The sequence below is a fragment of the Haemaphysalis longicornis genome, unplaced genomic scaffold, assembly GCF_048455015.1.
Source record: "Haemaphysalis longicornis isolate Haplotype H1 unplaced genomic scaffold, Haemaphysalis longicornis Haplotype H1 scaffold_4, whole genome shotgun sequence".
NCBI classification, from domain to species: Eukaryota; Metazoa; Arthropoda; class Arachnida; order Ixodida; family Ixodidae; genus Haemaphysalis; species Haemaphysalis longicornis.
Window position 1 is genome coordinate 218167705 of NW_027526361.1, and position 24381 is coordinate 218192085.

At 47.7% G+C, this 24381-nt stretch overlaps 1 protein-coding gene across 1 annotated transcript in view; it reads left to right on the forward strand.

The window, feature by feature from the left end:
• Nucleotides 1-24381, forward strand: part of LOC144178066 (galactosylgalactosylxylosylprotein 3-beta-glucuronosyltransferase S-like) — a 91346-nt gene that overhangs the window by 57582 nt on the left and 9383 nt on the right. Inside the window, exons 3-5 of the mRNA XM_077705593.1 lie at nucleotides 13600-13865; nucleotides 20623-20826; nucleotides 23250-23537. Coding sequence (XP_077561719.1) covers nucleotides 13600-13865; nucleotides 20623-20826; nucleotides 23250-23537 — 758 coding nt within the window. The remainder of the gene's footprint in view (nucleotides 1-13599; nucleotides 13866-20622; nucleotides 20827-23249; nucleotides 23538-24381) is intronic.

Here is a 24381-nt window from a genome sequence, read left to right on the forward strand (position 1 = left end):
CGCGCGCGAAAAATTGAAACTGCGGTGGACCACATAGGAATGCGGGTTTAGTTTATGCCGAAAAAAAAACGGTTTCTTTACCAAGGGGAAGCTACAAAACGGTGCCACTGAAAGCACTTTTGATAGCTTGAGCAATACTGGCAGTGACAAAATATTTAGATATTTTTAAGGCACGATGTACGATTCTTAATGGCTGATATCTCATTTGCAGACCTTAAGCACCACTGCAGTGACAACGCGCTGCCACGTTGTTTGAGGGTAGTCTACGGGTCGCTAGCACAAGCTTGCGCAGTACAGGTGACGTGCAAGAATTTAATACGACCTTTGAAGAGTGCCCTGGTACTTTTCTTCCCAGAATGACGCTATCGGGCGCATGCCTTAAAACTCGATGGTAGTGCTGTAAAATGAAATAGCATCCCCTCCCGTGAAAGAACTAGCAGGCGACGGTGACAAAGCGGGTAATGAAGAAGAGTGGAACGAAGCGAACAAAACGTCAGCGAGGGGCAGAGATGCGCGAATGGCAGGAGCGGAGAGCGGGCGAGTAGGGCCAGAACAGGAGCGTCAGGGAGCAAGGCGGAAGGATCGAGAATGACCGGAAAGCAGCATGCAGCCAGTCTCACAAAACCTGCCGGTGCCGGGCGCAGAATTATCGACCTCGCGGAGTTGTTCCAGAACACCCACAGCTTCCGTTCCGAAGCTGTTCCTAAAGGAGCCGATGCCTCTAAGCGAGGCCTAAGCTGGCGATAGGCTATCGCACCCGTGGCGCCAGTGGGTGACTCGGCCGTCGGAGGTAGCTACCGCACCCGCTCAAGCCGTCCAACTGCTCTACAGTATTCCGGTAAGCGAGACGTTTCCAGACCTTGAAGATGCGACGGCAGGCGCCAGACCTTTAAGATCTACGAAATCATCGCCCCATGTAACCGAAGCCGTAAGGCATGAGCGTGCCATTCGGACATGCGGCTGGCCCAACATAAACGTTGCATTACTTTCATTTGCTTTTTCCTGTCTGTATTTGTGTGTGCCCTTTTTGGGAGCCCTGCTCCGGCGCTCCTGTTTTTTTGCTCTGCGCGCAATTCGTTGCGATTTCTTAGAAGCCTTTTCCATCTCTGCTACTTCCTTTTCCTGCACGAGCTCCTGGTTGACGCTCCTAAATCTCTGTAACAATTTTTAGTGAGCGACCACTTTGGCGGCTGCAACTGTGGTTTCGCGGTGGAGATTCCGACGGCGTGGTAACCGAACGATTGAAGGCAAAAAGAAAATGGTGGAGGAAAGTGCGGCGAAAGGGTGTGGAGGAGGGCAGTATGTTGAGCCCGCATGAGACGCTCATCGCAGTGTTTGGCTATAGGGTGTGAGATCGAGGACGGCACGCGCTGCTATGGGATCACCTCTCTTACTCCCTCCCACGCCAGACGCTACACCTCCGTGCGGAATTCGCACCACTTGACATTTGCGTGAGAATTCAAACACGCTTGGCAACAACACGTTCGCCGGCGCCGGTCATGCACTGGGAGATAACGGCGAGTAGCGCGCGCCGCAGTGCATTCTCTGATCATGTGATCACTTTCTAGGACAAGAGAGAGAGAGAGAGAAACACTTTATTTGAGCCCCATGGGGGCTAGTCTAGGTGGCGGGTGACACGCGGTGGTAACCGGCCGGTGACCATTGCAGCTCGTTGGATGACCTTAGCCTGGACCTCATGGTCCGAGCTTCACAACGCTTTCACCCAGTGCTCTCCGTCTGTGAAAGGGGGGAATGGGTTTTCGGGGTACTGCCACATGCAGTGTTCTTGGGTATTGAGGGAACCGCAGTCGGGGCACAAAGGGTTGGGGTACAAAGAAGGGTAGATTAGGTGAAGTCGATATCGGCAGGGGAGTACGTGTGTCTGGGTGAGTCGCCAAGGCGTTCCTCTTCGTTGGAGAAGGTCGGAGCGGCGGGGGGTAGTTGCCGGCAGGAGAGGTGGTAGTGCGAGGTTATGTCGTGGAAGGTAACAAGTCTGTCGCGGGCTGATAGGGCTCCGTGGAAGGGCTCGAGGCCAGGATCAGCTCGGACGGTAAGCTCTCGAGCGGCCCTGTGTGCTGCCTCGTTCCCCCCCACACCCGTATGAGCCGGAGTCCATACCAGCTCGATTGGGGTGGTGGGAGAATTTTGAAGAAGGATTCTGAGGGCCAAAGGCCAGATCATTCCTTTGGCGAAATTTTGAACGGCCGTTTCGGAATCGGAGATTACAATAGAGGGGGGCGGCCTGAGGGTGAAGGCTAGGGCTACTGCAGATACGCGACGCGACAAATTTCCCATTAGGGAGTACAGTAATCGTTAGTGCATTTTTAATGCTAGAACGATACTAGGCTCACTGAGCGATTTTCTGTGTCTCCAGTCCTAGTGCTACCAGCCAAGGTCGTTAGGAACTTCCCGCAAATGAAAGAATATGTACAAAATTTGGCATGCACTCCGCCTGCACACTGAAGTAGGCGCCCCATCGTGCGCGAGACAAGCAGACGCCGGCCGTGCCCATTACTTACGCCTTTCCACTTAAGCGCCTCGATCTCCTCCGGAGCTGATGCCGGCGCCATCGTTGCATCAGCAGTCCCAGTCCTCAAGCTTGTCAGAGCTCCGATTGGGATGGAGTCCTACCGACCTATAGCGCTCACGGTGTATTTCGGGAAACTCAGAAAAGATGTGGCTCTACCGCTTTGCCTGGGATTTTAGCATCCGAACTAGATACCCGGCATAGACGCCTGGCTTCCGCAAGGGTCGCAGCAGCATAGACAGCGTCATCACATTTGCCAATAGAAGCAGACTAGCCAAATGTCAGTGGAACATTACTATTGGCGTTTTGCCATCTATATAATCAGCGTACGATTGAGTGGCGCGTGATGTTATCTGCTCGGCCAGGTAGGCTGCAGGAATCGAGGGCTGCATCTGAACGTGGTTATCGGACCAGCTCTATATGATAGTCAACGGACAGCGGTGAGCCATCGCTACGGTCACCCGAGGTGTTTCTTAGGGCGGGGCGGTTCTCACCACTCGGTCTAGGCGCGCAGGAGTTACGTTGTGCGCGTATGCTGATTGTGGGAAAGTAGGTAAGCCATCTTTTAGTGACAGGCTCGGCCAACGAACTGCGCGGCTTGAAACCTCATATACACCAACAGTTCGCTCCAGTCCTGTACACCCATCGGGGATGTATCTACCAATACATATAAAGACCGTAGTTCCCAGCACTCCGAAAAAGAAACATGCTCCGGCCACCGCTCTAAACTTCTTCACCCTTCACTGCATTTCCCAAAAATACAATGCCCAGACTCGCCTGTACACCGATGAGTCCGTATCATCCTATTATGCACCATAGGGGTGTTAAGACCGTCCGCAGACAGTGCCATGAACTCGATGTTCAGCCGCTTAACATCAACTATGGCTGAAGGACTTGCACCTGTAGTGTAGGCTTCGCCTGTATTATCGAGTAGCCTGCCCGAGAGTGGGCTATCTTCACGGACAATTGGGATGCATTTCAATTCCTTGCATGTTTACCGAGTGAGCAGTTTGCGCGTAACATACATGGCCTGGATCTATAATCGCTACATACGGATTACCACATACCACTTCATTGTTTTTTTCCTTATGGTGGGATAACTGGAAATGCGAAAGCGGGAATTGCGTGAATTCGTCGCGCACGGCCATCACGCCACCAAAATAGCGATACTATTGACTATGAAATGTGATACAGCTCTTGCATTCGGCGTTACATGTAACATGTAGGGTTCAACCTGCTATGAGGCGCTACATAACTGCGGGCCGTTGTATTCTATTGATTCACACTGCAAGTTCAAGATGCACTAGTTCTCTCCACGCTTGAAGACGAAATACCACATGGCATTTGGCTGAATGTTGCCATGAGGCTAGACTTCATCTTCAAGTTAAAACGAACCACGTCGACGCTGTGGGCACACTGCGATCGGCTCGAAAACTTCAAGCACCTTCTGTGCCAATGTACTCGATTCAGCGCGCAAACCCATGTCCTTCGAGCCTTTTATGGGGTGTCGCTTTCTGCCGGAGTCTAAGTGAGGGACCCGTTATGTTGTTGGTCATGTCGTGAACGTGGTTCCCGCGCGACAAAAGCTCTAATAGCGTACCTGGGAAACAGAAACCTTTATTTACCAAGCACTGTAAACGACTGAGCGCGACTGTGTGCACAAACTTCTTTAACATCAACACCGTCTTCATTATCATTGTAACAAGATTCATCTATCGTAGCAAACTAGGGATATCAGCTCGGCTAACCTGATAAAACTTCTTCAGAGATGGTTCTTTCTTCTTATAACTACAGAGCGTGGCCAGAATTTACGTTACTCTCAAAAAACCAATTAAATACCTGCAATGTGAATAGAAAAACAATGAAATTGTTTCATCATTAAAAATTGAACTTGGAAAAGACGCCTTAGTAACATGTGTCAAACTCATTTTTCGAATGCTCTGTGGCTTGGTCACCAGCACCAGCATTCGATGGGTAGTACCACCGTGCGGATCCGGTCTTTTCGGTACACGTCCTTTCGGTGCACAGACCTTTCGGGGCACGGGAGTTTCTGTTCAAAGACGAATTCCGGCAAGTGCTTCAGGCTGCCGGCGTTGTCGACGTGGAGGTTGCAAACACGCAATTTGTACCTATTTATTACAGATGTTCTTGTTCGCAATTCTGCGTTATTGAGGCCAGCAGTTGGTTATGTAGCCATGCAAAAAAACCCTCTGTTTTTAAATATTAGCTGGGATATTTGTAGCACATAGACAACCTTATTGTCAATTTGTAGCGACTTATTATCATCAGTGTTTTATATAACAGATCAGTGAGAGTATGATTGCGTTTTTTCGCTAATTTTTTGACGTCTTATTATCACCTTTTTTTCAGAAATCCGTCAGTGTAACAATTTTCTTTTTGCACTTGGGGGAGTGCCTACGGCAACGGCTGCGTAAATGAGCGCCACCGTCCAGGGAATGAAACCCCTGCCTTTACAACGTAATGACGAACAAAAGTGGCAATTTCTTGGCATTCTGCATTCGTTGTTGGGAATGGGCATCTCACTGCAGTCACCCATGTTGTGACTTGCATCCAGCTTGTCACCAATGTTGCGAATCAGCCATCCCGACGTCGTCACCGCTCTTGGGACTGGGCCCTCTCACCGCAGCCACCACTGCTGGGACTGGCCATCCGAGCGCAGTCACCGGTGTAGCCGCGTTGCCTTGCTCCGTCCGCTATCGACGCGGCGCAGAGCAGAGCGATGAAGTTCTCCAGCCTACGAAAAGTTGAAGCAACATTTATATGCAGTATTTATGAGGGTAACAACAGCGTTACAGGGCAAGAACCACGGAGCAAGAAATATTGAAGAGGCGCAACAGGGCTTGCTACGGCGGGGCGAGTCACGCCGCCGGGCACGCACCGACGCACCCTCTGTCGCAAGGCGCCAAACAGAAAACGCGCGCGGGGCGCTTTCCGAAAAGTCTCGCCGGTTCAAGGTCAGTCAGTGCATAGCCGGCTGCCGTTAGAGGAACACGACGCCAACGTATCCCTATCGCGACTGGACTTTCATTGGAGTCGATTTGCGTCGGAAGAAATCTTGGCGTTTCAAGATTTGCTTGTTCTGCAAGACATGTTCTGCATCGCGTCCGGTGCAGAACATGTAAACTATGGCAACGCGCTTGACGGGTTATCTGTTGTGCTGCTCCGCAAGCTGCATTTACTTCTCGCCAGGCAGTGACATTAACGCGTCGCCCACCTGCGCTGTCTCTGCCCAGCCGATTCCCCTGCTCAAATACATCTTCCTCCGTGGCTCGAACAAAGGTGACAGCACCTCTCCACTTGGTTCCTGCGAAAAATGCCGCCGAAGAATGCCCCTGTAGAAGGCCGATGATAAGTGCCTCCGGGCGGGTTTTTATACCCCCGGGAGCCCGTCATGGTCCCGAAAAGTTAGAATCGCTCCACTCACGACTCTCGCTGGCCGAAGTTTGAAATCCGACGAATGGAAGCGAAGCGGTTGCGTCAGCCGAACCGCCCCGATGGGGAAAGGGAGGGCGACGCCCACGCCGTCTTCGCGAAGCCGCCTCCAGGCTAGCAGCATGTTGGTTGCCGTTCGTTCAGCCGATGCATGTTTCGGCCTAGCCACCTGGACGAAAAAGGAGAGGCGACTCTGCGGCGCTGCAAGTCTGTGCCCGTCGGGCGCTGGTGGTTTGGTCCGGTTTGTACGAGGCGTGAATCAGCCCCGCTGTCGGCGCATTGCCCCGTGGAACGCATTTAAGGCCGAGCGCTCTGGGAAGACATTGTGGGCGTTGTTTTCTTCTGATAACACAAGTACCTAAGGCATTATTAGCAATGCATTACAGAAGGACCTATTGTATCTTGCCGCACGCTTCCGTCCCGACTTCTTCGTAGTTACCAGGGTTTGTTGCGGCGGGTTTATTGCGTTTATAAATGATAAGTTTGAAACGCTCGGTATTGACGTTCAAAGCACCCTGCAATGTTTTGTGCAGCATACAAACAGCTACTCATCTTCGCAAGGACTGCTCCTTCGGAGTTCGTAGCGTCTTGCCGCAGATTATACTTGCCATAATACGGCCGTGTTGTTATCTGAGACCAATGTCACCTGCAGCTCCCGATCAGTACTTTTTTGAGCCGCACAATATCACCAATTAAAATTATGTTCGCAGAAGCAGGTGTCGGCGCGACATTATACATTGGTGTAAAAAAATAGCAATTGCCGACTGAAACAGGCATGCTGCAGTTTGTCATGAGCCGCTGCAACTCAAATGGCGTAGAATGATGTAAGTGAACAACCCGAAGTAACACTTAAGCGCTACTTTTCCAACTGATAATTTCTTTCTGACTGAATAGTTAAACCATTTCATTCGCATTTATAAGATGCGTGTTTACTTTGTTTAACAGTACGAAAGGGCGCTAAGCGCGTAAGAAATATTTTCCGCAGCAATCATGCAAGTCAAACAGCATCGCCGAATAGGAGCGACGTTGGATTGTGGCTCATTGATATCTCCGGAGCTCACATTGGGTTCTTTTTGTGAAAAATAAACTTCGCTACCCACAAAAAAAAAAAAGCGCCGTACCTGGAAGAGCTCGGACACGTGCAAGGCGGAAAATCAACGAACAATCACTCCGTTTTATTGATGTCGCCAACAAAACCCAGCATTGGAATGCATTAACGGCCCCCTGCTCCTCAATGGTGAGATGTATGTTTCACCGGATGCGACCCCTGAAATTCTCGCCGCGCATCTGGACCGTTCGCCCGCAGCATGAGAAAGGCGAACGGTGGTGTCGGCAGTGCGCCATCTAAGCACTAAACAAAGATGTAGCCCTTTTATAACGTTGCCCTCAGTGGGATTAAATTAGTTTTTTTTCAGCTTACCAGAAGTGCATACGTTTCTTTTTCCTTAGACGTTATTGTCAAGGACAAAATGCATCCTGAGTGCTCCCGCTCAAATATACGACTGTCCAGGAACCTAGTTAGTCCGTAAGAGAAAGGTTTATTTGGCCCTGACCAAAACGTCGATTTGGATATGAAACTACGAATAGCTTTTGTGTAATTATTTGCCAAAATTTACCGGCCATACACCCAAAAGGGACAGTTTCAATAGCCCTGAAACCAGATAGCACGAGGCTCTAAACTAAGCACATAGCAAGCTTTTGCCCCCGCTATTAGCTGCGCGAAAGTTCGTTGCAACACGCTCAATAACTCCGTAGCAATCACTTCTCGAAGAACTGCGGTAAGCCAGGAAGCTGCACCTGGTCTTTCTTTATTCAGATATGTGTTCCGCAATTTTTCTGAAGGTAGGTGGCAATGAAATTATTTGTTTACAGCGAAGCTGTGTGTCGCTCACTCGTCTGCGTATCTTCTCGTGTTCTGTCAACAGGATCGTTAAGAAGAGTTAGCTTTACGACAAAGCCCGTTTATTCGGAAAACTGGTGTAACTCTAAATCTAGTGTCCACATCTCAGGAAAAAATTATGGTGCGGTCAAACGAATTTTTTTATTAGAGCGAGTTCATGCTTGTCGTAACTAGGTACTCCACTGTGAAGTGGTAAGCATTGAGAAATTCCTGTCTTTTGTCCACGTTCGGATATCTACGGGCGGAGAATCTATACAGAAAATTCCTGTAACTCTTGTTTTGCTGGAAGGACCGCGAAACATACAAATGACGTTTGACTGCTATGGCGGCTACATAATCGTGGGGATTTCCAGCTTAGGCGATGTCGCAGGTAATTAGCAGTCGCAGTTTTAATACAAACATAAAGCTGCCGCTCCTAGCGTCCTAAAGACAGCAGGAAGAAAAGAAAACTGCTTTATTTTATTTGCTGCACAGCGATGCACGCAGAATCCTACCTGCTCTCTTGCATCGTCATCGGATACGCATAACGCAACACGAACAATCATGGTGCTGTCGGCATAGCGCAATAAGGGACAGTTCGTCGTTAAATTGAAAAGCCCAGGGTACTTTCCACGTTGGCCGCAATTAGGCAGCTGTTATGTCCTAGGACGTTTCCCCTCTGGCCATACCCTCGCATTCTCCTACGGCCTTCCAAAAAGAATGTCTGTTGCTCAACAATAGTCAGAAAATGTATAGCTTGTTAATTTAGTTTTTTTTTTCTCGCGACCTAGCGCCACCACTATTTCATTTAAAAAACGCAGTGACAGTATCATCATGTTTTCGTCACAGGGTGTTTTTTTTTTAAATCAGAAGTTTTTGTTAAAAACGAGTGCCAGTAACTTTTTTGCTGCTTTCAGAAGCTCCAATAACCGCTGCTTAATTGAACGCCACCGCAGGGGCAAAGTGTGTGCGTTGCTTCCTGATTACGCAAAGCACACAATGCGTTATTAGCAATGCGTTACTGAAGGACCCTGTGTACCTCGACACACCTCCTTCTGCGAACTTCGTTTTCATGTGTGCTTGTGTGCGCTTAAAACCCTTTGGTTAATGTTGTCCTTTGACTTCTTAGAATGTCACTAGGGGTTCTGTGGGCGACCGCTTTTTTAGTTTCGATTGATTGATTGTTGGGTTTAACGCGCCGACGCAACGCTGGCGATGAGGCGCGCCGTAGTGGAGGGCTCCGGATTAATTTTGACCACCTGGGGATCTTTAACGTGCGCCGAAATCTCGAACACACGGGCGTTTTTGCTTTTCGCCTCCATCAGAAAAGCGGCCGCCGCGACCGGGAATCGAACCCGCGACCTCGTGCTCAGCAGCGCAATGCCTTAGCCACTGAGCCACCGCGGCGGGTGCTTTTGTAGTTTCCTGTGCGAATTTTTCAGAAAATTAGGCATCAGTGTATTTTTAATAGAGAACGATGCAAATTGCTGTTATGTGCAGATGTTTCGCCTCAAATATGCGTAATTATTTGTTTTGGCTGAACAATGATGTCAAGTATTGACATAGGGGAGATTGACACGGGACTCAGATGCTTGGAAATGGCTGTGGTTATATAAACGTAGCGGTAAACCTCTGCATTAACTTTGGCCACTTGGCTAAATCGAGGGACAGACAGACAGGCAGAAAAACAGACATACAGAGACACGAAAATTTCCGCGTTCAGTCAGCCCAAGAAAAACTATCGTCTTTAAAAAATACTGATGGTGGGGAGCTGCAAGTGCCATTTATCTTTGATAGGAATGAAACCCCACCAAATTATGACAACTATGATTTCTGGCAGAACTCCAGAAATCACAAGCGAACCGTCCTGGCAAAAAATATATCGATGTAGGTTGTAGAAAACATTGCAGATAGCTTTGAATATTATACAAGAGCCTTTCAAGTTGCAATTGACAAATACAGTAAACCCAGCATAGTAACTGCATCTTCGTCATTACGTTAAACAAACATATGTTTCCTTGTCCCTGCGGTGGTACTTAATTACGCAGCCGTTATTGTAGTTTCTGGAACGTGAAAAAATAGTTACGGTCGCTGATTTTTGACAATAACACAAGAACAAATACACGAGGGTGCCGCCGCTGATCTGTTTTATAAAATACTAGTGAGGGTATATCGCTAAAGAAACGAAGTAATGAGCGAGATATGCATTTTCTGGCAACTGTTGCGCAAACAGACAGGCATTTTTTGGCACGGCCGCATAAATTTTTACTGGTGTAAAATTACGCATAAATATGAGCAACAACAGCTGTAATAAACAGGTTCGATTTGCGTGGTTGTCACGCCCGTGTTAACAACGCACGGGAATTTTGCTCCCTCAAACTCTCGCCCGAATTCATTTTTGAGCCGAGCTAACCTGTACCGAACCACCCTGTACCGAAATGTCGTGTACCGAAACGCCCGTGTCCGGAAATGCCCATGTACCGAAACATCCCTGTACCGAATAGACAGTACCGAAACGTTTCGCCCTGCACCGAACCACCTTGTACCGAAAAATCGTAGACCCACCACACAGCCAAGCCCCGGCTCCACAACGTCCACCGTAGAGTACGCACTTCGAACCAAGAAAATGTATTCCCGCACAAACTCGGCAAACCTCCGCAGGCCCGCGCTCTCGCGGCCACACGTTCAGTCACACACGCGTAGGTTTCCTCTGGCTTTTAAAGCATAGATGTCCACTGCACTCTGCTACCATATTTTGGTTGCTTTTATCCCCGTTTTCACAAAGCTGCTGCTGCTGCTGGCGTTCTAGTCGGGTTTATTCCTCGTGGGGATTCATCTTGCAATACATGACGCTGGTCTTTGTGTATCGCACCCGCAGAATACAGTAACATTATGCACCCCTCCCTCGAACGACGAAGATGGATGAACGCGAAGCTTTCTCGTGAGGTGTTAATATGTTTTCGTCGGAGTTTGGAATTTCACTTGTTGAATTTCGACTTTGAGTCGCACGCAGTTCAGATTTTCGATCCCAGCGACTTTGGCTTCGATTCTTCGCCATTTCATTTCGCACGGGGGAAGCTTCGCGTTTGTTCAACCGCCGGCGTTTTACACGGAGGGCTGCGCGATTTCACTGCCATGTTTTGCACGTTAATGCAACCCTCTCCAGCGCGAGGGACGCAGGTTCGTTTCTTACCACGGGAAGCGTTTGTTCTTGAGGCGTTTCCACGGTCATCATCATCGTCAGAGAATGTTGACTTTCCTGTAGTGGGTTATCATCTCAGTTTGAATTTTGACTCACAGTCGGCTTCGGTTTTCACTTGTTCAGCTTACACTCTGACTCTCACGCAGTTCGGTCTTTTGATCGCAGGGGGTTTGACTTTGGACCTTCGCCGTTTGATGTCGCGGGAAGAAAGCTTTAGGTTCAACCGTCGTCGTCGTTATACGGAGGGAGGGGTGCATGATATTTTTGTGTGACGTTGCATGCCCATGCGCTCCTCTCCAAGTTCAAACTGTTGTGACCTTGTCGGTATTCCGCAATCAGATAGACGTCGGCTTCATAAAGCGAGAGAGCCAGATTCTTCTCCGACAACAGCGAGCGTTTTTCTTTTCTTAGAACTCTTCCACGATCATCACCATCGTCAGAGAAAGTTGGCTTTTTTGCAGTGTGTTCTTGCAAGGCATTGAACGCCTTCAGTGAGACAACAAAAGCTTCGCTTTAAAAGCTATTTGAGGGAAAGAAGGGCAAGGGGGGCGCCCAGGAAAATTGCTCCAGGTAGCGTTGGCGTGCGTGTTCAGAGTTTGAGGGGCCCCCAAAGAAGCCCACTTGCTGATTGATTGTAGGGTTTCACGCGCCGACGCTTAACAGGCGATGAGGCGCGCCATACTGGAGGGTTCAGGAATAATTTTGACCACCTCGGGGGCTTTAACGTGCGCCGAAATCTTGAACACACGGCTGATTTTGCTTTACACCTCCATCAGGAACGCGGCTGCCGCTGTCGGAAGTCGAACCCGCGTCTTTGTGCTCAGCAGCAGAACGCCTTAGCCCCTGAGCTACCGCTGCGGGTCAGCCCCACTTCCTGGGTGTTTGACGTTTTCAGCGCTTGGAGCGGCTTCCACCATCTCGATTAAGAATTGTACGTTTAACGCTTCTCGTTACGTATTTCATTAGTCGGAGCTCTCGGCACTGCTTCCTGTTCTAAAAAAATTTCACCATCTTCCCGTAGGGGACCCCTGAGTAGTATGAGAAGCAGCCATGGGGTCGACTCAAGTTCCCATTAGTTTTCAGTTCGATCGTGGCGTTGCGGGAGGACAATGAGGGTAGTGGATACGCGTGCGCGCCATTTATACCGTGCAGCTACCGTGGCGCCCCCAGCGGAGTATACAGCGGCTACCATCGCGCCTCTAACCCTAATTCCGGAGAGGAGAGGAGCTTCAGAAAGGAGAGGAGGAATGCCGGAGAGGAGAGGAGCGTCGGAGAGGAGAGGAGGAATGTCGTAGAGGAGAAGAGACGAGACAAGGAGAGGAGAGGAGGGCGAGAAGGATGCGTATGCGCAGTGGGGGTGTTGACGCCACCCAACGGGCCGCACAACGGCGGACGCACAACGGGGGAGGGAACATGCGCGACCATAAGCTGCTCCGCATCTAAAAATCTTCAACTTTCAACTACGCCAAGCCCCATAAAACTTAACAAGAATTTCCCACACAAGCTCAGTATAACAGATGTAGGCCACAATGAAATTTTTGAGTTAGGTCGCTTCCTACCTAAGTATTGTATTCACCAATCTCTTTGTATCATTCTGTGTACCTCACAATGCAACTTCAAAAAATTTTATATCTAAGACTGCTGTCTTAATGCTTTCGGGACGTTCTTTCTCAAGATTTTGGCTGCAGTTAGTGCCTATGGGTTCCTCTAAAGGAGAAAACGTAAAACGCTACACCACCCGCGGCTATTGTGTTTCAACTCGAAGTAAGGATTTTAATTACGAAAAAACATTAGGCTGCCCGGAGGGAAATCAAACCTCTATTTGAAGGAATTGTAAACTCAGCAATTTTTTTGTTTTCGCTTGACACAGCCTGTGATTAAGAAAATAGACCTGCGTGCGTATTTTCTACTGAAAGCATAGCTCTAATATTACTTGCAGTTCTGCCATGCGCGACTTAAGAGAAGGTCAAGTTTACTTGTGATCAAGCGCATAGTACGTACCTGCTATAATGTCAATAAAACATTGCAGCGCTCTCGGTTTGACACAGATATTTTGTCGTGAATCATACATTGGGTTTGCTTATTTATGTTTTGTTTTCCCGCCTGGCAGTGCCGGGCTGTGTTATATGTGTACCAAGTGACGCGCGTGTTCCCTTCTGATTTTTTTATGGCGCACGTGTTATCTTCTTGGATAAGGACAGTGCCGCGGTATTCGATTCACAGACCCCAGTCTGTGCACGTCACTTTGTTTACTGCTGTTTTGCGGCTTGTGTATTGTTTGAGTTGTTATGGCAGCGAACGTTCGCTCCAATCAACTTGCTTTTCTTTCAAGACAGCTGCGTTGTCTTTGGCTGCGGGACAATATTCTAACCAGAGAACGCTTACATTCTTCATGTTCTGTTGAATTCAAGTAGTCTATTACAGTTGACAAGATTAAAACAAGCGTTACGAGCATGATTTCGCGTTCCCCTATACGGAGCGGTCTGCTCGATTGAAAGCTAGTGCGTATTGTTCATAAGGTGCATTTACATTTTCCAGGCTTGCGAACTCGTGCCTTCCACACAAGTTTGAAGACTGCTGGATATAATGGAGGCGACCTGTTCTGGTTCTCTTCCTCACCGTCACCTCTATTGACATTGATGCCGGAGCCGACAGAGGATCCCGTTCCTACTGTGTACGTCGTGACACCCACCTATCGGCGAGCCACGCAGATACCCGACCTGCTGCGAGTCGCTCAGTCACTCATGCTTACAAGAAATGTCTTCTGGATTCTCGTCGAGGACGCCGTCCGACCCACCAAGGCGGTAATGAGCAGCTCTTAACGGTGTTTGGGGCACATTTTTAAAAGCGTATTTCGCAGTAGTATGGACTGCGAATGTCAAGGTGTGTTAGGCCACGCACGTGAGGTTGCCTAACGATTGCAAATTAATAGTTCGCTGTTGCAACTTTAGACCGGTTGGAGTTGTGAGCCGTTTTGGCTTGTTAGGGAAAATGGCTGAGCACTTTCAACGTTAGGAAGCCTGCTCACTCACTCACTCACTCACTCACTCACTCACTCACTCACTCACTCACTCACTCACTCACTCACTCACTCACTCACTCACTCACTCACTCACTCACTCACTCACTCACTCACTCGCTCACTCACTCACTCGCTCACTCACTCACTCACTCACTCAATCACTCAATCACTCCCCTCACTGCATCCCCAAGCAATTTGGGGCAGAAAGCGAGGTCTTCTTTATGGGCGTCTGCTGCTGAGGTAGGTTATTCCACCATAAAATCCGCTTTCATTTATAGTCGATTTTTTAATAACGGAATTGTATGTACGTAGCTATCCAGGTAACTCTGGAGAGAAGTTAGATATCATTTTTATAAGTGAAGGTACGTGCTGTAGTTGAAAAGGTTCTCGTTCGCATGGGACAAGTCTGCGTACTGTGCGCGCAAGCTAGAACTCTACAAAGCAATATTCAGGCACTGCGGCAGGAATACCATACCTTCTCTCTTAAAGCCGATAGTAATACAACGATCATTGAGACATTTTCTGTTGCAACTAGGTATCCACACCTTCTGAGCTTATCGGCCCTGTTTACATGCGCACGTTGGAACGACGTTATTACCTCCACCCCTTAACGCCTAGGGCGGCTGCGAGAAGCGAACACCCGTATGCAGCTGGAACATGGCCTACGGATCACTGGAGTATGTAAATTACGCCGGTAGATCTCGGGCAATAATAGTACGGGGAAGACTACAGAGCGCATACTTGATTAAGGCATACTCCTGGCCGGTGCTCTGGGGTTGAATTCCCAGCGATCTTCTCTCCGCCCGTGTTGTCACTTAGAATGAAGTCAATTCTGTTTTAGGTTGTACCATCGGGTCTTTTCTATGTCCATTTCCCAGTCTTTCGTTTGTCGTAGAATGTGTTCATTAACGTCAGGTTATTTCTCTCTGGAAATCCCACCATGGTATCGCCTCGACTGTTGCGATTGTCTATTCCGGTTTCCTAATCATCTTTCTCACATTTGCTTCCTAAATATCTTTGAGTTAAAGCCTGCCATTACAATCGTGAACTCCGTTGTTGCTTTCTTCATTACTGATTCGATGTCCTCGTAGAAGCTATCTATGGCTACAGCATCGCAGCTGGTTGTTTGTGCGTAGGCCTGTGCTATCTTTACCTCTATCACTTGTTTAGCGTTATCACAACCACCGCGAATCTCTCGCTACTGCTGAAATACTTGTCCACGTGCCCTGCTATTTCTCTGTGGATCTACAATCCTCCCCCGTGCTCTTTCTTCTTAGGGGGTCTACTGTAGCACAGAGTATGCCCGTTAATGAGCTCCATGAAGCGTTCTTCGGTACTAACTTCGCTTGACCCTATACTATACCATTTAATGTCAGAGAGCTTTTCTAGTATTACAGCCAAGCTCCTCTCGCTAGACAGAGTGCGTAAATTGAATGTTGCAAGGGTCAAAGTTTCAATGGCGGCCTGTCCGGACCCAAAGATACTTTGCACCCTTTGCTGCGTCGCTGGGCTGACCGCCGCCGTGGACACGTGCTCTACAGATGCTGGGGACTGAAGGCCGAGAGTTGATTTGGTTGGTCACGTGAGGTGGCGGCCAACTACTAAAACAGGGTGGCCAGACCCTTCTCTGGTGAGGAGTGCTGTTTGTGTCCCTAAGAGGCTTCCTGGCATGGTTGAACCTTCCTAGTGTGGCGCCTTAGATATAGCGGATGATGGTTACTTTCGGAGCAGGCAGCACTCCATACCTGCATGGGTTGGCCATAGAGAGCCAGAAAAAAAAATAGTGAGAGAGAGAGGGAAGTTTCCCACCGACGACGTTGTAGCGCAGGCCTCAGGCCTGTAGTCATACTGAGCGAGCTTTTGTCGGTTTTGCTTTTTACACGCGCGGTTCTGAAAGAGTAAGCTGACACGCTGGCTTACCAATGCGATTCAGTGACGTCTGGTCGTTAACAAAGTAAGCTACTGCTATTCTCAAGGATATAGCTATAAAAATGGCTAGTGGTGAGGTCACCTGGCCAAAAAGAAGTTGGTCAAGAGAACCTGAGCTTCTCAGCTGATGCTGAGCGGGCTAGTTTGAAGCTGAGCTAGCGCATCTCCGTCTAACCGTGTCCGCCATGGATGGAACCTTCTCCAACGTAGGGTGATTGTGTTTAAATTTCGGCTTTTGGCTGTAACTTTACTAAAAATGCGCCTAGCGAGCTGATTTATCAGTTAAACTATCGGAAGAGCAACGCGATAACGCGAGTATGGCCTTCAAAGGGTCACCTTGTCGCGGAAGTTAGGTAGGTTTGTTTTGCTTGCATGGGACCTAACGCGCCCGCCCGCCCTGGCGCAGAACAAAAATCAAACATTATTAACGGTAAAACAATTCGTGCTACGACGTTCAACTTTGGTACAAAGGTGCTCTATATTTTAATGAAAGAGGAGTGTCAAAGGACCACAACTTACATGGCAGATGTCAAAGCGAAAATGTGAAAACTCGCGCAGCTCTGTACAAACGTGTCCGCGATGAAACGGAGCTTTCTCGAAGTTATAGGGACTGTCTGTACATTTCCGCTTTTAAATGCAGAGCATTTCAGTAACTCACGATGTCAGCCGCGTTGACGTCCCTAGTCCGCACCGCACCCCTCCCTACTATATAAAAAAAAGAAATGCTATCCAGCGCCAGGTTTCGATCCCTCGACCCTGCGGGCGGAACGCAATGTACATGGTGCTCTAACCACTGCGCCACAAAGCCGACACAGAATGGGACGCTATGAACGCGCCTTATATCGTTGACTCATTCAAATTACTGCTGACGAGCGCTCTCTCGTTCGCAGTTGCCACAAGTGCAACAACATTAACGTAACGCAAACTACTTAACGTCGTGCGCCCCCGGAAATGCTCTGCATTTTTTATCGTGCCCCTCGCGAGGGGGATGTTTCACTGCGTGTTCCTATTGGCCAGTACACTCGTCGCCACCTGTCGGATGTTGTGCGAACCCTTTGCGGCTGATAGCGCGCGATTTGAAACGACATTTGCATATGATCAAACTGAAAGGCTCTCCAAGAAATAAACGTTTAATCGAGCAGTCAATGTTGTTGCGTTTGCCGCCAGGCGGGGGATTTCCTTAGTCGAGGAATCCCTGGGTCTTGGCGGCCTGTCTCGCCCTGTATACCTGATGTTGTTAGTGATTCGGGTTGGCGCTGGTAATCCGACACTCCCGCTGCTCAAATGAGAGGTTGGGATTTGGGACAAGGGATGGTGCGTGGCCGCACTCCCACACCATGTGAGGAAACTTCTTTTTTGCTCTTTCTTTACCAGAAATGAGCCTAGACAGCTGATTTAACTTGTCAAACTATCAAAACAGCCACGCGATCACACGAGTATGGCCTTCAAATTATCACCTTGTCGCGGAAGTTACCTAGGTTTGTTTTGCTTGCGGATAATTCCCCCACGCGGCCACTCTGCTAGACATATAGGTGCTAAGTAAGATTCGGAGAAGCGATCACCGGATGATTATATGCAAGCTAAGGCTGAATCTCAGAAGAGAAAGAACGCTACTCCTGTAATCTAAGAAATCCTGCATGGAATCAGTCAGAGCCAGATCGCAGGAGTTTGAAATAATTATTGTAACAAAATCTAGCTTTGGAACGAGCAGAGCGAGGTCAGTGTAGACAAGACAACCTAACATTGACACTTAGTGAATCAGCAGGAGCCTTGGGAGAAGCAGCATGAAGACAACAAACTGGAAAACGAACTAAGAAAACGAATAAACTAACTGCCAAACGTTGGAACATGAAATTGCCAAGTTCTGTGGATGGGATTGAATTTGCCTTGCAGGGAAACCTGAATCACAGAAATAAAACAAAAAATGTCCATGCATATAACATAGAAGTTGTCGGGAAAATGCTGCGAACAGAGGGAAGCTTCAAAGCAACTAAGATAAAGCTAGCCATCGGCAATGACAGGATGCACGCACTCAGAGATGAGCAGCGAAACATTATGCACACATTAGACGAGAAAATTAAGGATACAGAACGCGTCTACAACAGGCTGTATGCCAGCGACGTTAAACTACTGGAAAATACTTAGAATACAAGATCAAATTGCGATGTCACGCTACTAACTAAAGAGGAAGTTGAAAGGGCTCTCACAGGCATGAAAATATGAAAAGCTGTGGGTGTCGAAGGCATAACTGCAGATCTTTTGAAGGACGGAGGAGGCATTGTACTGGAAAAGCTTGCTGTACTATTTTCGGAACATTTGAAGACTCAAAAAGTGCCCATAGCCTGGAAGAACTCCAAAGGTATTCTGATTCATAAGAAGGCAGATCCCCCGCCGCGGTGCCTCAGTGGCTAAGGCGTTGCGCTGCTGAGCACAAGGTCACGGGTTCGATTCCCGGCCGCGGCGGTCGCTTTTCTGATGGAGGCGAAAAGCAAAAATGCCCGTGTGTACGAGATTTCGGCGCACGTTAAAGATCCCCAGGTTGTCAAAATTAATCCGGAGCCCTCCACTACGGTGCGCCTCATCGCCTGCGTTGCGTCGGCGCGCTAAGCCTTACAATCAACCAAGAAGGCAGATCCAAAGGACAGACCCACCAGCCCACTCTCATTGGATTACAAGCTGTTTACGAAAGCTATATTTAACCGCATGTGTGACAGCCTGGATTCCAATCTACCCAGAGAGAAAACTGTGTTTAGGAAAGCGTGCTCAACCATGGCTGAAATCCATGTGGTCAATCAAGTGATAGAAAAATCCGCAAAGTACAATAAACCCTTTACATGGCATTTATATAATATGAGAAAGCATTTAATTCCTTACCCACCCCAGCCGTCTTAGAAGCAATAAAGACCAGGAAGTAGAGGAAGCCTAAATAAGGCTTCTAGAAAACATATATATCAGTTGCACAGGCAGGAGAATCCTCCACAAGCAAAAAGAGAGTAGCCATCCGAGAGGGAGTTAGACAAGGCGATACCATCTCTTCAAAACTATTCACAGCATGTCTGGAGGGGGTGTTTAGAAAGCCAGTCCTGGAAAATATAAGATTAAGGATAAAAGAGGAATACTTGAGCCTTTTGAGGTTTGCGGACGACATAGTTCTGATCAGTGAGAATGCAGAACACTTGCAAACAATGCTTGAGGAACTATGATGAACCACGAGTGTGGAGCTAAAAAAAAAAGGGGGAAATCTACAGAAATGAGGAATAACCATGCCAAGAACGTCTTCTTTAGCTTAGGAAACGGAACGCTAGAAGAAGCAACAGAATATAACTACCTCGAACAGACGACAGGGAAATCTGGCGCCGAACAGGTACGGGCTGGGAAGCCCTCACAAGCACTTCCAAGTAATGAAAAGTAAGCTACCTCTGCCTCTAAAATGAAACATCTACAACCAGTGCACACTGGCAGTAATGACATATGAGCTGAAACCTGGGGCCTTACTATACAACTACAAACCAAACTTAGGTCGGCCAACGGGCCATGGAACGAATAATGTTAGGAATAACACTCAACTACACGAAACGAGCTACCTGGATAAGATAACAAACCAGAGTTAACGATATCATGCTTGAAATAAAGAAAGAGAAGTGGGCGTGTGCTGGCGATATAGTGAGACGAACAGAAAACCGGTTGATCATTGGGTAACCAAGTGGATACCAAGAGATAGGTCTAGAAGAAAGGAAAGGCCAATAACACACTGGAGGGATGAAATGCGGAACTTCGGCGATGAACTGTGGATTCGAGTGGCGCAAGACAGGAGCGGTTGGTGGTCACGTCGAGAGGACTTGTTCCTGCAGTGAATCTGAGCATCCTGCTGCTTCTGTGATGCTCTCCGCCGATGAGACACTGTTTTCGTGTGCTGCTTCAACGGAAACTCGACTCCTTTACCTAGTATACCTTGTATTAAGTGGTTGGTTTGGCATACCAATAATCTGATACCTTGTGTTAAGCCTTTTGATGGCAACTATACACCGCACCCGGTAATGAGGAAGATGTGACATCGTGAAGCCGACTAAAGAAGCGCTTTATCTAGTGCGTTCCGTAAAGAACAAAGGTTCACGGGATTACGTTGTTACCGAGATGAAGCAATATTGCACCACTGCAAATGGATGCCCTTATCACACGGTTCAGCACTCCAGGGCGAGTTCTGTGTTATGGATTTTTCACGCCTTTTTCTTGAAGCCACACATCCAGCCTCGGCAGTACCACCTTGGCTACTTGGCTAACAGGATGCCTGAACAGAGAGCCGCAAAGCTGAAAATCATTCAGGAAGGCTGTAAGTTGGTCGTGTCCCGAAAAACGCTACCAGTGACATTAGCAACAGCAAATCAGCAGTGCAACACAACGCTGTAAGAACATAATCGCCTCTGTATTTGTTATGGATGCCAATGAGCATACTACACAGCGTTTTAGCGTAGCTGGTGCATGCATGTGTCGTATGCGGGGAACATCACCTTAAATATATATCGTAACTGATATACCCCATTTGCAATACGACTTTTGAAACGTGATGTTTTTTACGGTGTCAATAAAAGCAGTCGCCATGATTTTCCTAGGTGTCTAGGCTGCTTCGGGAATCCGGACTCGAGCACGTGCACTTGCTTGGTCCGTGTCCACCTTGGCTCAGACGGCACGGTTTTGGTCGTGGCGTGTCCGCACGCCGCACTGCACTTGCGTGGCTTCAACGAAATGCCACTTTGCCAGGCGTGCTCTACTTTGCCGATGATGACAACACCTACGATCATCGCTTATTTGACGAGGTAGGCATTCGGGCATGATACTTTTACACCACAAGTGTAGAACCTTGTTTCACAACATTGGTTCGAACTCTTCGAATGTAGTACACGCTCTTTTGTGGGGCCCTTAATTAAACGCTAAAAAAGAACACGTTTTTTAGCACGTATCTAGCCGACAATAGGTTTTTGGGCAGTTAGGAAATAAAAAAAAGCAATGCTGAATCCGTGAATCCAAGTTCTCCTTTTCCCAGGATAACCGAACAACCTTCTTAAAAAGCGCTGTGACCGTTTGGTGCCTGCATACAGCATGTGGTTTACAGTCATGGACAGCTGAAAGGCGAACAGTAAAATCCGAATAAGGAGACGCAAAATTGAAAAAGAACGTTCCTTAAGGTCTAATAATGGTGCGCTATAGGTATGTTTGGAAAGCCACATTTACAGCTTCGTTTTTGTAACTCATCCACGCGCCATTTTGGCATGCATGGAAAGACCTCACGCTATTTGTGTGTTCAAGTTTATATGTTCGTGTTCACGTTTCATTTGTTCATAACTGTACGCTACATTGCGGTCACATGGGAAAATGTAACAGTTCCTGGGTCAACGCACTCTCAATGGACGCCTCCGTAATCATAACCTAACCCCGTGAGGGCCGTAATCCCCAACCTTTGTGCATACTCTAGGGATTTCGGTTGCAACCCATTGTTGAAGTAGAATTGCGTGCTTGTAAAGAAAAAGCCAATGAAGGGGGAAATAAACACAAGGGAATTAGTATGTGGCCGTGGTGACCCTTCAACGGCTTTGCTGGGGTCGCGTAACCAGGAATGGAGCATCTAGTTCTTGACCATGCATAAAATTGCCGTTGGCCCCGTGGATATTTTTTCATCTGGTATGAATGTTGCTGTGCCTACCGGCGTTCTTTTTTTTATACGGGTCGTTCTGTATTTTGTTGTCAGTTCAAAACATACATTCATTTCGGTTGCAATGTGCCTGGGAGATATTTATCGAGGTTCCCTTTCCTATTACCGCGAAAGAATTGTATGTTCTGCCTCGGTAAAAGTTCTAGTCTGCATATTTGCAGGATTTCCCTGTCGATATTGAAACCTTCTGTTCGCCGTAAATTTTTGTTAGGCTCCTAAAACTTATACGGCCAGCGCTCCTGTTTTTCGATCCTGCGTTTTCAAGAGTGATGGTAGGTCTCTTTTTTTGCCCGCTCAGAGCAGCTCTGAGCAACTCAGAGCGGCCCAAAACTGCTCCCGCCATAGAAGTTCTATGGGAAAATAAAAATACGGAGCTGCTTAGAAGCTCGTCAGAGCTGCTTTGAGCAGGCAAAAAAAAAAGAGACCAGGTACCGTTGCGAATATGGCGTCTTAGAGACAAAACGCAGTAAATGAGTTTAATGCTTTCGAGATTAAGTGAACGTAGTTTTCAAACACCGTAAAAAGTGCTACAACATCGGATGTTTAAAGGAAGGCGAGGTAATGACAAAGTTTCTATAGGGTACATTTCTCTTGACTGTACCTGTAGCTGGAAGTTACCTGATCTATTAACAACGTTGAGATTATTATTCTAGGCACTTGAGAACGGCTTGTTTTTTTGCTAATACTTTGCCATCAATCAAGGCTTTATTTACATTCCACATGTAACATATACGTGAGTAACAGCGGAAGTGAAAAAGGGAATGTTCGGGCGTTGACAGCAGCTATTGTCGCCAAACAGACGCTAAGGCACCCATGAGAAGTCCATGCTGTTGGTCAAACATGAGGTTATGTGGTTAGCCAGCGTTTACTTCCTGTTGATGGAGCACGCGGTAAACGAGACATTGAAAAAAATAGATGTTCATATTCAGGTTGTTTCCGAATCATGCGATCTGTGCTACGAAACGAGCCTCCTGCCGGAGAATGTGGCTATGCAAAATATTTCATCCGCAATTAAAAGCTGGTGCTCAGTGCAAGATGGTCACCTTGCCTGGGAAAATTTAGTTCTATAGTTGTTCGCGCTCGTTTGCTTTAATTTGAAAGTGCTTGAACCAAAATCATGGTTTTTGGAGACCTTAGATTCAATGAACAACTAATCCGTCAGTATAACAAACAATCAATAAATGCATTTATAAAAACTATCACTACAAAACCAACAAAAACATCACGCAATAAAGAAGTAAATGTACAACAAAGAACAAAGGCGCTCGTAGTTGATAAATTCTGGGGACCGATCGCATTTTCAATTCACAGCCTGCGTATTCACAGCCTGCAAGGCGTGTACCTGTCTACAAAAACATCCGCTGGAATCGCGAGGCAACCTGATCCTGTCAGCAATGCATTCCAATGTACGCATTACGCCAATGTTTTGCAGTTACCGGGGCAGTACTTGTATTTCCGAGACGCTGTAATATTATAGTGTTTAAAAGTTCAGCGGCTGCATGCTGTCCCTGTATCCCGTCTATTACTCAGATTCGGTGGACGGAAGTGGTCAGCGTTTTCCCAGTGGGAACCATCAAGGATACGGGCTTGAGCAGTCCTGTGGTTGTGAACGGCAGAGTAATCGGCTTCCACGACCCATACCTGACGCGTCGAAATTTCCCGGTAGACATGGCAGGCTTCGCCGTCAACCTGCGGCTTGTGTTGAACAACACGCACCTGAAGATGCCGCATGCAGAGGGACGACAGGAAACCGAGTTCCTCGACAGCCTGGGAATCTCTATTGAAGACCTCGAGGCACTCTGCGACAATGCCACCAAGGTATTTGAGTCTTACGTAAAAGCAAATTCACGTCGCATTTAGTCGCGCCGAGAGTGTTTTAAATCGCGTCGCGCCGAGAGTGTTTTAAAAAGAAGCTAACCAATTACCTGAACGAAAAGAGTAACCAAACCTGTTATGTCCACTTTTTTCTTACTAAAACGCTCTAAATGTTCAGGAAACTACACAGAACACCCAGTACAAATGTGCGCTCAGTTTCGTTCTTTTTGTTGCGGTGTTCTGCTAATAAAATGATCTCATCATTGCTTCAGTAAGAACCACATTTATCACGCATATTCCTCCGGAAAGATACTGTTCTGGTATTTATCAAGAGCTCACGCATGTCCCACTTTGACACGCACAAATGAAAGAGGATGCCTGAACGAAGAGTTGACGTGTTTTCAAGTCGTACGCACGGGAAACGCGGGGTCCACGATGGCTAAGCCAGCTACATGTAAATGAATAGTTAGAACACACTGAAGCGGTTTTATTTAAAAATTTTGCGATCAAAGCGCTTGGGTGTATTGATGTGTCTTTGCACGTGCAATATATCTTCCCGCAGCTACCTTCACCTCTTAATTTCTTCTGGGGGACGATGTATTTTGCGGTAAAGGTAAAGGTTAGATTACGTATTTGAGAATTCACCATAAAATATCGGTTGGTGAGGTGGAGCGTAGTGCATTTTGACGCTATTTACACCTATAGTGGCTGTTTTGTGAAGTCTAGGTAATTGCGCACTTGATTCTTATGAGCATGCTAAAGATAAAAATACCCCATCTTAACTGAACTCTTTAGCCTAACTGATCTGTGCCTCTGCCTGTCTATGTTTGTCGGCCCCTTGATTCAG